The sequence below is a fragment of the Watersipora subatra genome, chromosome 1, assembly GCF_963576615.1.
Source record: "Watersipora subatra chromosome 1, tzWatSuba1.1, whole genome shotgun sequence".
NCBI lineage: Eukaryota > Metazoa > Bryozoa > Gymnolaemata > Cheilostomatida > Watersiporidae > Watersipora > Watersipora subatra.
Genome location: NC_088708.1, coordinates 9,521,521 through 9,536,307, shown reverse-complemented (window position 1 = coordinate 9,536,307; position 14,787 = coordinate 9,521,521). Strand labels below are relative to the sequence as shown.

Below are 14,787 nucleotides of genomic sequence, written 5' to 3'. Positions count from 1 at the left end.
TTTCAAGAAGTATCAATAGTGCAAAATCAATGACTGTGAACTTTGTTTGTGTCACATAAATCTGACAGAAAGCAATTAGCGAGCATTAGATACTTAATTGAGACACTTGCGAGTGGAAGCCTTGCCTTTGCCGTCGTAACAAATAGTGACGTTTTAATCTGTGAGAATGTGTCTCAAATGTGTCACAAGTTTTTTACTCTGAACACCTCCTGTGATTGTTTTAGATATTTTTAGATAGCTTAGCGACAGACTCCAGGGTCACCAGCAAGCTTCGTTTAAGTCTACCCTACAAAATACTTTTTTAGGTTTTCAAACCGCTACAAGTCATCCTATAATTATAAGTCTTAGGTTTAATAATTTATATATTAAAAATAGAAATGTCAACATAATTTAAGCCAATATAAAAGAAGAACTCGGCGCTATGCCCACGCTGTGATAGGCAGGTGAGTACATTGTAGTGCAGCTTATAGATGAAGCCATGAGACAATGGTGGACAGCTCAATTTAAGGATTATGTTTATGTCATCTTCATATTTGTAATTGGCATTCGACGCTTGCTCTGCCAAGGAGTAAACTATGACCTTCCAATATAATACTATTAAAAACAATAGAAAAGAATGAAGCTAGCTTAGGCTCCGCCTACCTGATGAGTGCAGGCAGAACCAATTGATAATAGGTTGCGATGACAGAGAAAGTTTACTTGGCAAGTGAACCTCACTGAGAGGAGTTGAGGAGACAGCTACCATAAGGTATCTCTTTGATAATATTTCTGTAAATACTTGACAAAAGCAGTTTTACTACAAAGTGGTTTTATTAGCTAGTCGCAATATTTTAGATTTGGGGCAAAAGGTTTGCATCTGTTGAATTTTTGCAACGAAATAACCAAATATTTCACTTCAACTCAGTTGTTTGTAGGGTAGAGCATTTCTCTATCAACAAAATCAATTTTATTCTGTAATTTTTGTTTAGTTTTGTTACCTTAAATTTGTTTATCAATTTTGTTTAATTTCACTATATAAAGGGTCTGTGATTATTGTTGTGAAAATCCATTCTCTAAAACCAAATCAAAATATGAAGAATGAGTAAACCTTATTTAGTTCTAACATTTAATGAATTAAAATATACGTGTCATAACAGAAAATTATATATTGAATTATATTGCATCTGTCAGCACACATTTCAATTAATGTATGCTGAATGGTTCACCATCCTTTGGCAGCCAAGTTTGTTTCTCACACTTTCACCTGTCTATGATTTTTACACTTTTCAACAATTATTTATGGTCTCTGAATTTCATTTGTATAGTCACATATATTAAGTTACAAACTTTCAGAAATTATGCTATCACAAAGACAACTAGTTTTTTTTAGTTGTGGCTTTTTTAATTTAACTGGTATCAATTTTGAAATAATTCTGTCTTGACCATGCTGTGTTTACCTGCCTCTATGTATATGTGTTATATTGGGTGGATAGTTCTCATACACATTGTGATTATAAAGGCTGATTTATTGAAAAAGTACATGGTATTCTTAGTCAATTAATTAAATTGATAATTTTGTAAAAGTTTGAAATTGTTGTTGTCTAAAGTATTTTGAGAATTTCTGACATTTTGGTTTACTTTTAGAGATATTCATTTCTTTGATTTTTTTTGTAGAAACAAAAATGTTGACATCCCACATAAACTTTGAAAAGCCTGAGACGTCAAGCATGGCTGCAAGTACATCAGATAGAGTAGTTTACTCATGGAAGAAGCCGCAACTCTGTCTAGAAAAAGACCTTTCACCAAACATTTCAGTTTCTCAAGCTTCAGCACCAGAGTGCGTGTTTCCTTCTTGCCATGACAACAGTTTTGCAGCAAAAGCGTACACTCCCGACACCATGTATGCCAGGCCGTCATATGACTTTTCGCATTACTCTAATGGCTTCAAGGGAACTGAGGCAGCATCTATGTGGCTTGATATGAGTGTACCGGCAAATCCTCCTTCCATCTTACCAGATGTTGCCCCAAGCGTATCTTATGCGCATTATGGCCCACCCACTGATCTTGACTACAGCCAACTCACAAACGGCATGATTTCAAACCAAACAACTCCTTCAGTATTCCAATCGACTAACTACCTACCAGCTCCAAGTGATTTCTTTAAGTCTCCCCTTTCGACAGCGACCACGAGCAGCAGTTCTGCGTCATCACTCCTAGTCTCCAGCTCATCAGGCCGGAGCAGAAAGTACAACAGTAGAACGTCTTGTGTTTGCCCAAACTGCGTTGAGGTGGACAAGTTGGGACCAAGCGCTGCTCACCTCAAAATAAAAGGACCGCACAATTGTCACTTTGCTGGCTGTGGTAAGGTATATTCTAAGACTTCACATTTGAAAGCTCATCTGCGTTGGCATTCAGGTGAACGTCCATTTGTCTGCAACTGGCTGTTTTGCGGTAAAAGATTCACACGGAGTGATGAGCTGCAAAGACACGTGCGCACGCATTCAAACGAGAAGAAACTCTCTTGTAAAGTCTGTGATAAGAAGTTTACTCGAATTGATCACCTCAACAAGCACGCCAAATCACACGAGAAGAACAGCTCAGAGTTGTGCAGCCTATCTTCATCCCCTACACTTGATGAGGCAGCAATCAACAATAATAATGTTGAAACAAAATTCGTACCAGAATAAAATAAGCAAGAATTGTCCTCACATTTACCAAATTAAGCTTCATGTTTTTATATCACAAATGCCAAATGGTTTTAACATTAATTGCTGAATCTATGATTTTCTTTAAATCTTTCCAACTTTCAAGTTAATTATGTAGTTTTGTAACTGTGTATAATGATTCCCTTTTAGTATTTATGATGCTCAGCATAAAATGCATACTCATTTAGAAATAATTTCTTGCAGCGAAATTTGATATTGTGCTCTTCTATACACACGGTATATATTATTTTATATGGTAGACATTCAATAAAATGTAAGTTGTTTATGTGTGAGCCGAGCATATCTTAGTAGAACATAAAATAAAAAACTGCTTTTGTGAGCCGGTTTTATGGAGATTGTAAAATGGAATACAGCGTTCGTTGAACTGCAAAGATTAAATTCTGACAGCTAGTAAGCCAAGTGTGAGAAAATGATTGGTTAGAAGTGATTTTAGAAACAAGTCATTACAAATTAGCATTAGCAGAGGTAATACATTAAGAAAAATCATGAAATGCTATTCAAGTGATTAAATAAATTGGATTGTTTATTCAAAGTCATCAAAGCTTATCCGCGATTGTTCTAATAGCTTGGGAAGATGGTGAGAGAATATTTGTCGTTGAAAACGTTTAGTTAAGTAATGAGGGGGTATCGATATACTTGGTTCTTCCCATATGGCCTCCGACAAGCCACCCCGGGGAGCGATGACTGAACATTCATTGTGAGGAGTGATGGTGAAATTCCAATTTATTGCATTAATGTGGATAGCATAGGCGGCTTCGGGTATCCTTGTAATAATAATACCTTGTAGCTTATTACATGCTTGAGATATAGAAGTTACAAATAGATTCTGCCAAATTTGAAGAATTTTTCAAATTCGCTTTTCTCCATGTTAGAAACTAAACGCCTACCGTGCTCGCTGGAAGGAAGACTGCCTTATTTATACAAAAAGTAACAAAACAGTACAAAACTTACATTTTTTGAAAAATGCATCTAGTCTGTTGAGGCTTAAAATACATTTATGTTAGGTAACTGAACGATTTCTATTGAAAACTTTCAGATCTTGCGGCCAATTTTTAGTAACTTCACAGAATATGGGTCTGCGGTAGTATGAAATATTGATCCCCTGCTTGATACAGCGTGTCAGCTGCTTATGCCTTGTAATTTACTAAATAAATATATGTTAGTTGCGAGAGAGACATGCTCAATGTAACAATTAAAGGCAGCAGCACGCATGCTGACCAACTCATGAATGTACAATTTTCTGAAAATAGTCGATTAATAAGCACTTGGGAGCTTCCTTAAAGAAACAAGCTCCCACAGATTACATGTTATACAAGGGGAATCCTATGAACTTAACCTTCGTAAAATATATTACAAAAAATTTCACATCAAACTTCCATTGTCGGTTTAGTTGCACAGAATAATACAATACACACAACTACTCCTTCGCAAAAAATAACTTAGCATTATTTACAGAAAACACAAAAGATATAAAATCATAAGATTAGAAATGGTAAAATGCCAACATCTATTACAAAGAAATAACACACATTTATTTGGCTGATGTTCTCCTTGTTTGGTAGTCGGGCCTAGTAGCAGCGTTATATTCATCAACCAACATCTGTACAACATTTCGGGCATCGTCAAACTCATCCAAGTTGTCTTTAAATATAGCCTCTTTTCTGAACTGGTCGAGAAATGCACCCCTCTTCCTCAACTTGTCATAAGAGCTCAGTGTTCTTGAAAACAACTACAACACACACGTCATTAGAAAAAACTACGAAAAAAACTTATAAAAACTATTTATTCAATATCATACCTATGAGGTTTGCCCACTAGGAATGTATATAGACACAATCTTTCAAACTAGCCGTTTCTGCATACCTATTCTGATATATAGTATTTTGATAGGATTGCATATGTTTTGTCTGCCGTATCAAAGCAGCCGGCTAAAAATTCAGTTTGTAGTACACAGTATAAATAATCCTGTATTTTAATATAGTATTTTTTACTAATATGTTAGGATATTAACCTAACTCTTAGCTATGTGATATGGATATATATTTCAGCAATTAATTTCTCCAAAAAATTGAAGACAATGAGAGGAGCTGAACAGAGCCAGTTACATAATTCAAAATTTTCTTCCAGGTATGTGGACAGAGAGCAGCCGAATAGAAAGCCTATGACATACAGTATTTCCTGCGTTGTATTGCGTAAGAATAATCCAGAATAATGAGAACAAATTGACTGGGTCAGTCACCTAGAAATGCAGTGATAAAATGATGAAAGGAAAAGAAGACCAGAATTGATTGCTCTGGCAACAGCGGGAGACAGTGCAATTTGCATGGCCCAGCCAGGACTAGAACATAAGTTGTTGATGTGATGTAACCACTTATTCTTGCATGGCTGCCTAGTATGGCTCTAATATAACTCCAGTATGGCTACAATGCATAGGTAATATTCAGCACTACCTCCAGCCATCATCTATCTTCAGCTACTAGCCAACTAACAGAGAGATCATCTTAATCTACAGCGACTGATTACAACCTTGACGCTCAACCTGTACATATACATCCGTTTAGAGCCGGCTGCAGAAATTACCAACGTATTGTAAAAGTTATCTTCTCCTTGATATAGCATAACTAAAGATGCTAACAGACAACTTAAGCATCTTAACTTATCATCATGAGATGCAATGAGATCGTGCTGGTGTCTAGGAGCCGTGACCACCGCTCAGTTAGAATGAGTTAGCATCTTAAAGCAGTTCTACCCAAGGTATGTCGAATGACATAAAACTCAATACCAGACTGATAAGCGTGTTGCTAATACATAAGATCACACCGTTTCAATGCTCATGTGATTGATAAAAAACAACGCACCGTGTTGATACTCGTGTGGTTAGCGAGCATGAGCCCGCTCACCCGGTGACTAGACTGAACGTATGGAGACTTCCTTGAGAGGGCAACTTGTATGCTCGCCGGGCCCCATGGTATAAACTGTGCAAGCTTTCTTTCTCTAATTCGCTGTAGACTTTTGTGGACCTGGAACAGCAACAAATTAAATTATTTGAACAATTATTAAACAGCCAGTAAATTATTTGATGACAGAATGAGCAGCGTCAGCTCATACACTTTCATATAAAATCCTGAAGCGGAGTAGCTGAACCTGCTGATAAACAATAAACTAGAACCGAAGCTATCTACTTTACTGACTTGAGTTATCAATTGAAGGGCCGATAACCCTTCTTGTTCCCACGTGCTAGAGAATTGAATGCAATGATTTAACTCAGGTGGTGAAACATTTAAAAGTGTCGATTACAAAAAGTTGGGTGCAAGAGGAAAGAACAACAAAGCAGAGATGGAAGTGACACTAATCAAGGCCGAGGCACAAACCAGTAATTACAGAAGATGAATGCAAAGCGGTGCGATGGCCAGCAACCCAGCCAGCCTCCATATTCTTCTTGCTACGCCGAGTGAAACAAGATGGTGATAATTATAAGGCTCGACTCTACATCCTATTCCCGACAAAGATTATAAGATTATTAGTGAGTGTAAGAGCGACGAGAGGTGGTTCAGCCTTAACTGATTTGGTGACACCATAATTAGAGCTATTCCTTGTATGGGTTGTCTCACCCTAGGCATGCATGGATAGTCATTGCATTTAAAATATGGCGTGGTTTAGCCAAGGGTCTGCAGGGAGTTTTTTCAAGTTTGTAAGAAAAAGCAAAACAAATTTGTTTGAAAGTCTGATTATTGTGAAGGGAGGCCCTCTACACACACTACATGATGCAACAGATGATTTGATAAGACACCAAATTTATTAAATACCAAAGTATGAAAATCAGGACAAGTGAGACACACCATACCCTACAATAGTATTGGCAAACCATCACTTGATTTGCGGCTTGTTGAGACGTTAAGGAATTAGTATATAAAATACATGTACAAACACTTTACAACGCGATTAATACATAATAATCTTACACATATACAATCAGAAGTGGAGTTACTGGCACCTCTACATTACAATGTTTCAACAAACGGAGCAAAATTTGAAGCAAGTATTTGTTTTACTATTTCTCAAAACATTAAAATTATGTAAGTAAAAGTAAAAAAGCTGTTCAAAATTAATAATATAATGTTCATGTTCTGTAAGGTGAAATAACATTAAAAGCTCTTTTTTATTGATTATTTTATTCAGTTTTTACACAAAATTTATATTTTTAAATTAACTTTCGTACGCCGTTTTATAAAATGCATTGTTTCAATGGTACATGTATATCGGAATACTTGACATATTTACTGTCGGTTTGAGGGCTCCAGATTGAAATACATTGTATTATACATGTATTATACAATGTATTTTACATATGAAACAAACACAAGAATTTCGTATGTCAAGGTTTGACAGTATGTACAATGTCTACAATTTAAAAAGTCAATATTCTAAATATGTGAGATAAAATTGCCACAAATTCTAGCTAATATTCTAATTTCTGGTGCTCAGGGTATGATCGACAAGTTGATGTTTGAAAAAGTAAACTAAGTATAGCTGTTGATAGTAGATTTGGTATGTCCAGCTATAGCTAGTAAAATCTTGGAATGAAGAATCCGTCTCGCAAAAGATTTGATTTCGAAACTTCCTGTTCTCCAGACGATATGCTGAACCATTGAGCTTCCCAAGATTGATGGATTCATTATTCGATATATATCGGTATGTGGGTGAAAATACGCATACCGCTCTCTGTGTTACAATATGACGTCATTTTATGCTTGCTCTCATGTCTCTTGTTAGAAAGTTTAGCAATAGGTTACTAGTTTAGTCAAATTAGCCATCGGCAATGTGCCAGGCTAATGGCGAGTGGCAGGCAACTACATTACCTGTCACTGTTTATAAGCTGATCTATAATACCCGTGCAACGCCGGTATTCCGCTAGTCTTTACCATAATAAGAGCCAATTTGTCCTTCTGTCTGGATGTTAGGAAAAAAAATTGAGCCACACGGAAATCGAACCCATACATTCAGATGCACAGATATTAAGCCAAGCGCACTACCACTAAACCATGCAGTCACCTTGCCACAGCTTGGAATAATTATGCTCATAATTATTACACATCATGATCTCTCTACAAGCATTGCTTTTGGGAAAGTCTGGTCTTGTGTTTTTTCTCTAGTTCGTGCTTCCGGTAGTTAGTTTCTAGTAGTTCAAGTGCTGCAAGCATGCATAATTTAACCTACCGCTATAAACTGAACACACGAACGATGACAGACACTTGGATTTATATATACTAGGTGAATGCCTGGCATTGCCCGAGTGATAAAAAAGTCTTTGCGCAGAAAACATTTTTATTAAACACATACAACATTTACCATTCTAACTTTTATACTTCATAAGATAAGTTTCTTTGGGCCGTTCAAACAAATTAAGAAAAAATATGAACAATAAGCACATTGAATTGTGTTCATAAAAAGGTTTACTGTTACAGCAGAAGCTCGTTGTATTCAAAGTTATGATGGACGATACTGGTACCTCTCAATACTGGTACAAACATTAAAATGGGATATCGGACTGTCTTTGTCTGATACTTTGACCAAATGGAGAGAGAGAATGTAGAGGCAACTCCTACTTCAAATAATACATTTGTCCCGTGAACAGTTTTTAGCTTTTACAGATTTATTGAAACCAGAAATAGGAGTGTAATAGCACATTCAAAATTGAAGTGGTATATTTGAAGATCACAAATTAAAAAAATAAATAATGGTGAAAAAAACCGCTTTTAAAATTTTTTCCAAGAAATATCGATAGTAAAAGGTAATATTCATTAATAATAAAAAATGCATATTTAGCGTGTGCAATCGCGATAAGGATACACGTATATGTGAGAGCGTTAGAAATGATAAGAACAGGTTAGCTTAGTGGTTAGGTGCTCCTGTTTGTAGATTTACGATTTGAATGTTGCGAGTTGAAATCTTCTACAAAGTGGATTATTCCTCACTAGATTTAAATCGCTGCAACTGGACACGGGGATGGAAACAAAAAGTCAACCACTGAGATTTATATAGATTATTATTATGTATAAAAGGAACGAATATGAACACTTCAGGGATGAAATGTAAGTTTTTGTTATTGGCTTCCGTTATAGGTTAGGCGTAGCGGCTACAGTTCTTTTATTTGTGAAGATAACCAACAGACGAGAAGCAATTACAGGATGTGACACTTACACATGAATTCTAAAAAATCTGACATTAAACTTATTTTCGTGCAAAATTTAGAGCGTTCCAGTTGTTTTGACCCAAAACATAGTGGGTCTTTAAACCATTATTCTGAAAATAAGATGCCAAAAAGTAAGTATTGCTTGTTATGCATAGCTATTACATATACTGATTAAAATAATAGACCCATTTCTCCCACCACAGGAAGACATTGGTGATCAAACAAGAAAGGTATCACATTAATCAGGTTGCCACTATAACTTGAGAAAACGCAGCTAACATTGGCAATGCAAATCATTATGCATTTCATAATTTACACATGTAAACCCTTTACAAAAAACATCTACCTTTGCAACAAACATCTACCTTTACAACAAACATCTACCTTTGCAACAAACATCTACCTTTACAACAAACATCTACCTTTGCAACAAACATCTACCTTTGCAACAAACATCTACCTTTGCAACAAACATTTACCTTTGCAAAAAACATCTACCTTTACAACAAACATCTACCTTTGCAACAAACATCTACATTTGCAACAAACATCTACCTTTGCAACAAACATCTACCTTTGCAACAAACATCTACCTTTACAACAAACATCTACCTTTACAACAAACATCTACCTTTACAACAAACATCTACCTTTGCAACAAACATCTACATTTACAACAAACATCTACCTTTGCAACAAACATCTACCTTTACAACAAACATCTACCTTTACAACAAACATCTACCTTTACAACAAACATCTACTTTTGCAACAAACATCTACCTTTGCAACAAACATCTACCCAAAGTTGATTCACATAGCTACGAGTGGCTAATAGACGTGCAAAGCTGACAACTTCAATGTCGATATCAACTTGTATATCTGAACACTTTTAAAGCAATTTTAAAGATTATGGCAGATTTCACTGGCTATAGCGATGAAATATTCACATTAAATTCATGATAGGCCTAATCAACAATTTTCATCAGCAATTTAATATGATATGTATTAGCTTAGTACGGCTACAAGGGCATGCTCCAGCTTGGAAACACAGTTATTATGAAACTAGCCCTCGGAAACACAGCCTTATAAAGCTAATATGGAGGCTGCATAAAAATGACACAAACCGGTCTGAATATGTGTCTGGAACCAGAGTTTATGCATTAGAGACTGGGCTGTAGTAGTCGGTCTTTACAAACTTATTTTGGGACTTTCCAAAAGATGTTTATAAACTTCATTTAAAAATCCATGCAGATTTTTGCTAATTAAATAAAGTAATGAGAGAGAACTACGAATGCAATAGCTTTACCTGAGTTGGGTCAACCTCTCCCTGTATGATGTTGAGGATGGAAATATAGCAGTGGTTTGCCTGACGGTTGACTGGAGTTGAGACCATCATGTTCTTAGGCTGAAGAAGTCTCCGCATCACATCGAGTACTGTCGTCTTACGCACATTGGCCACCTAGCAATCATATGAGAGAGTTAAAGTCTACTACAGAGAGACTTAACTACTTACAGAAAGACTTGCATACATACAGTGGCTGTAAGGCTGCAGCGGAGAGTGAACAGAGTCAACAGCGCACGTCCTTACTTGTATATTTCTAATTACTTTTCTCTCGGTGTATTACTGCTGCACATTCCTGTTCAAATTTATGTCTCTACATTATTGCTGTGTTTTTTGTGAGCAGCAAAATTTTTCTAAAGTCTACAGATGATTTTTATTAGATTCGACAAATAAATGAATGTCTGGCGCATTAGGGGATGTAGTACAGAGCTATATAGTACAGAACTGCATAGTACAGAGCTATATAGTACGGAGCTATATAGTACGGAGCTATATAGTACGGAGCTATATAGTACGGAGCTATATAGTACAGAGCTATAGCCGATGTTGAACACTTTAAACCTTTGATGAGAACAAGACACAAGCGACTATGTTTTGTATTGGCAGACTTTGTAGAACAACCTAACATTAAAGAGTGTTTATTCCATTATCAGATAATCGCAGGAACATTGCAACAAACCTACAATACAGTAAATATTTTGCCCTGTGCTCAACTTAGTTTGGAGTAGAAGTACAAAAACTAGAATTCTGTTATTGCGAAATACTTGGCTAACAAGTAACGGATGGGCCAGAAAGAGGACAGACAATTACCTGTGAGTCAGTAGTCAGGGGAGTGTAGCCAGTCATAAGAAAGTGCAATCTGGGGGTGGGAATGAGAGAGCTGATCAGCCCAATAAGGTCATTATTCATGTATCCCGGCACTCTGAGAGTAGTGGTGCTGGCCGACATCACAGTTGACACCTGATATACAATATGACAAAATGGTTGACATCTCATACTCAACATATAACAAGGGTGTTAAGATATATACGGACTGTGGCGAGTAAGCTAGCAACTAGAGTGTAAAGTGCAGAATAACCACTAGTTATGGAGCCTTATAGTGCCCGTGTTCCACACTCTCAACCTGAGTTGTTGTACTTGGGTTGCTGTTCAAAAAACACGCGCTGGGTTTTTGATGAACTCGAGCTGTGTTACGCAAAACTAACCCGGGTTTGTAAAAAAGGCAAAGGCTGTAATTGGGGTGTCTCATTTACAGAACCGCATTTGCACATATTATATTTAAGGATAATTTAATATTTAATTGATAATAATTTAAATATATTTGTATTATATATATTGGCGATATTTACATATTTTGCGCATATTTATTTCTATAAATGTAAAGAGACAAAAACAATTGTAGAGCGTTGTTTAAAGCGAGTTGTATCATTGCCAACTCGGAAACAGTGTTTTTCAACTTGCTTTCGAGCAGATTTTCCCGGTTTGCAGAAGCCGAATTCTTCAAAATTGGTCAAGTGTGTTGTAAACTCAAGTTCCTGGTGAAAGCAATAAATTTTAGTTTTACAGTACATACATAGTTTAATTTCTATTAGCTAACAAGTGCCTGTTGCTGCACCATTGTTAATATAACCAGATCTACGGTTATGCTACCGTAATACCAGTATATTGCACCTTACTTTTACAAACTCGAGTTTGTAAATATAACTCGAGTTGCAAACCCAGGGCACTCTAATTCGCCATAGCTAGTGCTCAGTATTTTGAATGTACATGAGCTATGTTGCAAAAGAAACACTTGTAAATATGACCTGGTAAAAAAACAGCATGTATAAATATACAATGAATGTATGTATTTCTATCAGGCCATATTTAGGAGCATTTATTTAGGAGCATACATGTATATATAATCCCATGTAAGCTCGGGTGATTAAGAAATCACCACACATATATGACTTCAGAATGTGTTTATAAACCTACCAGATGGTTGATTTGCTGAAATGTTGGATTCTCTATATGAAGCCTCTCCACAGCTATCCTGTGCAGAGCCGTGTTATCCAATACGTTCTGCCAGAAAGATACGGCCAAGTTTTAAAATCAAAAATAATATTGCATTGCCCATTGAATAGCAAGAGAGAAATACTACAGAGGATGAAATCTTATCAAACATTTAGTAAAAAGTAACCAGGTAGTTGACATGCAAAGAGATTATTACAGTTGTAAAGAAAGTATGACAGGCATCAGATTGTCTATAATCAATATTGTATACATGTATACATTATTTTAGTTATCCCTTTTGCTATTAGTAGTTAGGCAGACTGAATAGTGAAAGCATGGCCCGTGCAATGGCTGTATGCTATTTTCCTTTAAATCTAGACTTACCACACAATCAGCATTTTGAGTGAGGCGCTTAAGGGTAAGGAGTGAGTTGTATGGTTGCACAACCACATCACTTATCTCATCCTGGTTAGGGAATACAGAGTACGTCTGAATCAGCTTCTTGGGAAATCTGCACAAAAACATAAAAGAGGTCATAAGTCCTAAAAGAAAAAGACGCCTGGCATCGTGAGCAGTTGACAAACGAATAAAAGAGCACATTTACACGCATAAAAAGAACTCAAAAAGGGGAAATCTCATTACCTGTCATTGATCTTCTCGAGAATGTATGAACCCATACCGGAGCCAGTGCCACCTGCTATGGAGTGACATAAGAGGAAACCCTAAAATACAAGCAGACTCTTCCCGAGTCGTATTCATGAATGTAATGAATAGCTACTAGCAAACGCTGTACCTTTTTCCATATATACGGGTCATTATAACATCACATGGCAACAGATATGGCAACATATATGCAAGAGATAAGGACTTGAATACCCTGTAGATATAACATCAACAAGGTCAGCAACACCAAAATAAATATTAAATACTTACTTCCAAACTGTCACTACCCTCTGCTTCCCTGTCTATGATGTCAAACACTTCCTCATACAGCCTTTCTCCCTAAATACAACATTCCACCAACTTACACCATCAGCTAAACATCAGAATTCAATATTACATTTCAGACAACTACGTAATTTGTCTTAAGAAAAAATTTGTAGTTATTTTACAAGAATTATTTTCAACTTAATATGCAGTTGAACACCACTAGAGTTGAAGTATTGACATTTCTAAGCATGAAGAGAAAGACTGAAGCAGACCTGTGTGTAGCCACTAGCCCAACTGTTGCCAGCACCTCCTCCGTGTTTGGACATGTATATGTTCTCAGGATTGAAGAGGTTAGAATAAGCTGAATTCATAATGCTATTGATAACACGAGGCTCCAAGTCTAACAGAACTGCTCTAGGAATGTAATGCTCATCATCTGCCTACAGCACCATGTAATACGCAGACATACTATAGAATTTGAGATCAGATGCAAACAGCTTTTGAAGTTAAAATGAAGATGCTATCATAATGACCCAAAAAAGTAACTCCGCTGCCATGTAGGCCTACACAACAAGGTTAGATACCTTTTTACCAGCCAGCATAGAAAAGTCTTGTCATCTGTCGAGCTGATAATAAAAGAAACCGGGAAACTCAACTGAACAGCTGAGATCTCCCAGCCTTCGGATTCTAGCAAAATATGGACCTTTTTCTAGCATTAATAGCTACGAACAAATAAAATACTGCTAGCATTTTTCAAAAAATACGGCAGAAAGAATGCATTTAAATAAATACTGCATAAAGCATACTATGAGAAGCAAGTAAGGTTTCTGTGGTAAAACATGAAAACAAGAACATAAATGCAGATCTACCCTTAAGTACATGTAGAGTACATTATAAAGTACATGCATAAGTTTTACACAAGTTTTTTGATCGATATACATGATGAACTTACCTGGTAAAAAAAGACATCTTTTCTGTCTATTCCTTCTGTAGCGAAATCTTCCAGAATACCCTCTACAAAAATATATTAGATCTTCATATATATATCCGCACATACTACAGTTAGCTTAAATATATTTTGAACATCTAGCACAAAAATAGAGAAAGATATTTGCATATTGTATGTTGGTAAAACTTATTCACCTGGATTGATTCCATGCTCCAAGCATAGCTGTTTCCAAAACTCCATACCGACTACAAAATAATAAGTTTTCAATGTTAGTTACAGCACACCAATTTTATTAACTACTAATATTCAACATTTTACAATAAAAAATGTGATCATAAAGCATATAGCACAGCTAAGGGTAATTTAATGAATTGAAAATTCTAAGCAAATAGAAAAAATTCCCTGAATTTCATTAGCAAAAGTAGTCGTACTGAAAATTTCAAACAATACAACATATGGTATTATTAAATGCTTGCTTACCTTGGTTGCCGCATTGACCAACTTGCAAAGTTATAATATCTCGAGGCATTGTCCTAAATTTATTAAGATTGCTAAAACAATAAAGGCGTCCGAAACAGAAGTTTCCAAACTTTTAAAAACGCGCTCTTGGCGTTACCGAAGATTCGCGTCAACAATCTTCGTACAACACGGCTCTCGAATGAATTATTAAAGT

General features: G+C 36.1%; 2 protein-coding genes across 2 annotated transcripts; one reads left to right on the top strand and one right to left on the bottom strand.

The window, feature by feature from the left end:
• Nucleotides 1–705: 705 nt before the first annotated feature.
• On the top strand, nucleotides 706–2,913 carry LOC137406821 (transcription factor Sp9-like). Its single transcript, XM_068093435.1, has 2 exons — nucleotides 706–748; nucleotides 1,654–2,913. The coding sequence occupies exon 2, from the start codon at nucleotides 1,662–1,664 to the stop codon at nucleotides 2,664–2,666; it is 1,005 nt and encodes a 334-aa protein (XP_067949536.1). The 5' UTR covers nucleotides 706–748; nucleotides 1,654–1,661; the 3' UTR covers nucleotides 2,667–2,913.
• A 1,123-nt stretch (nucleotides 2,914–4,036) lies between these two features.
• On the bottom strand, nucleotides 4,037–14,747 carry LOC137385581 (tubulin gamma-1 chain-like). Its single transcript, XM_068072069.1, has 12 exons — nucleotides 14,595–14,747; nucleotides 14,309–14,359; nucleotides 14,118–14,179; nucleotides 13,438–13,605; nucleotides 13,169–13,237; nucleotides 12,878–12,957; nucleotides 12,620–12,746; nucleotides 12,218–12,304; nucleotides 11,054–11,203; nucleotides 10,208–10,360; nucleotides 5,564–5,725; nucleotides 4,037–4,434 (listed from the first exon to the last, which is right to left on the bottom strand). The coding sequence occupies exons 1-12, from the start codon at nucleotides 14,641–14,643 to the stop codon at nucleotides 4,237–4,239; spliced, it is 1,356 nt and encodes a 451-aa protein (XP_067928170.1). The 5' UTR covers nucleotides 14,644–14,747; the 3' UTR covers nucleotides 4,037–4,236.
• Between the last annotated feature and the right edge of the window lie 40 nt (nucleotides 14,748–14,787).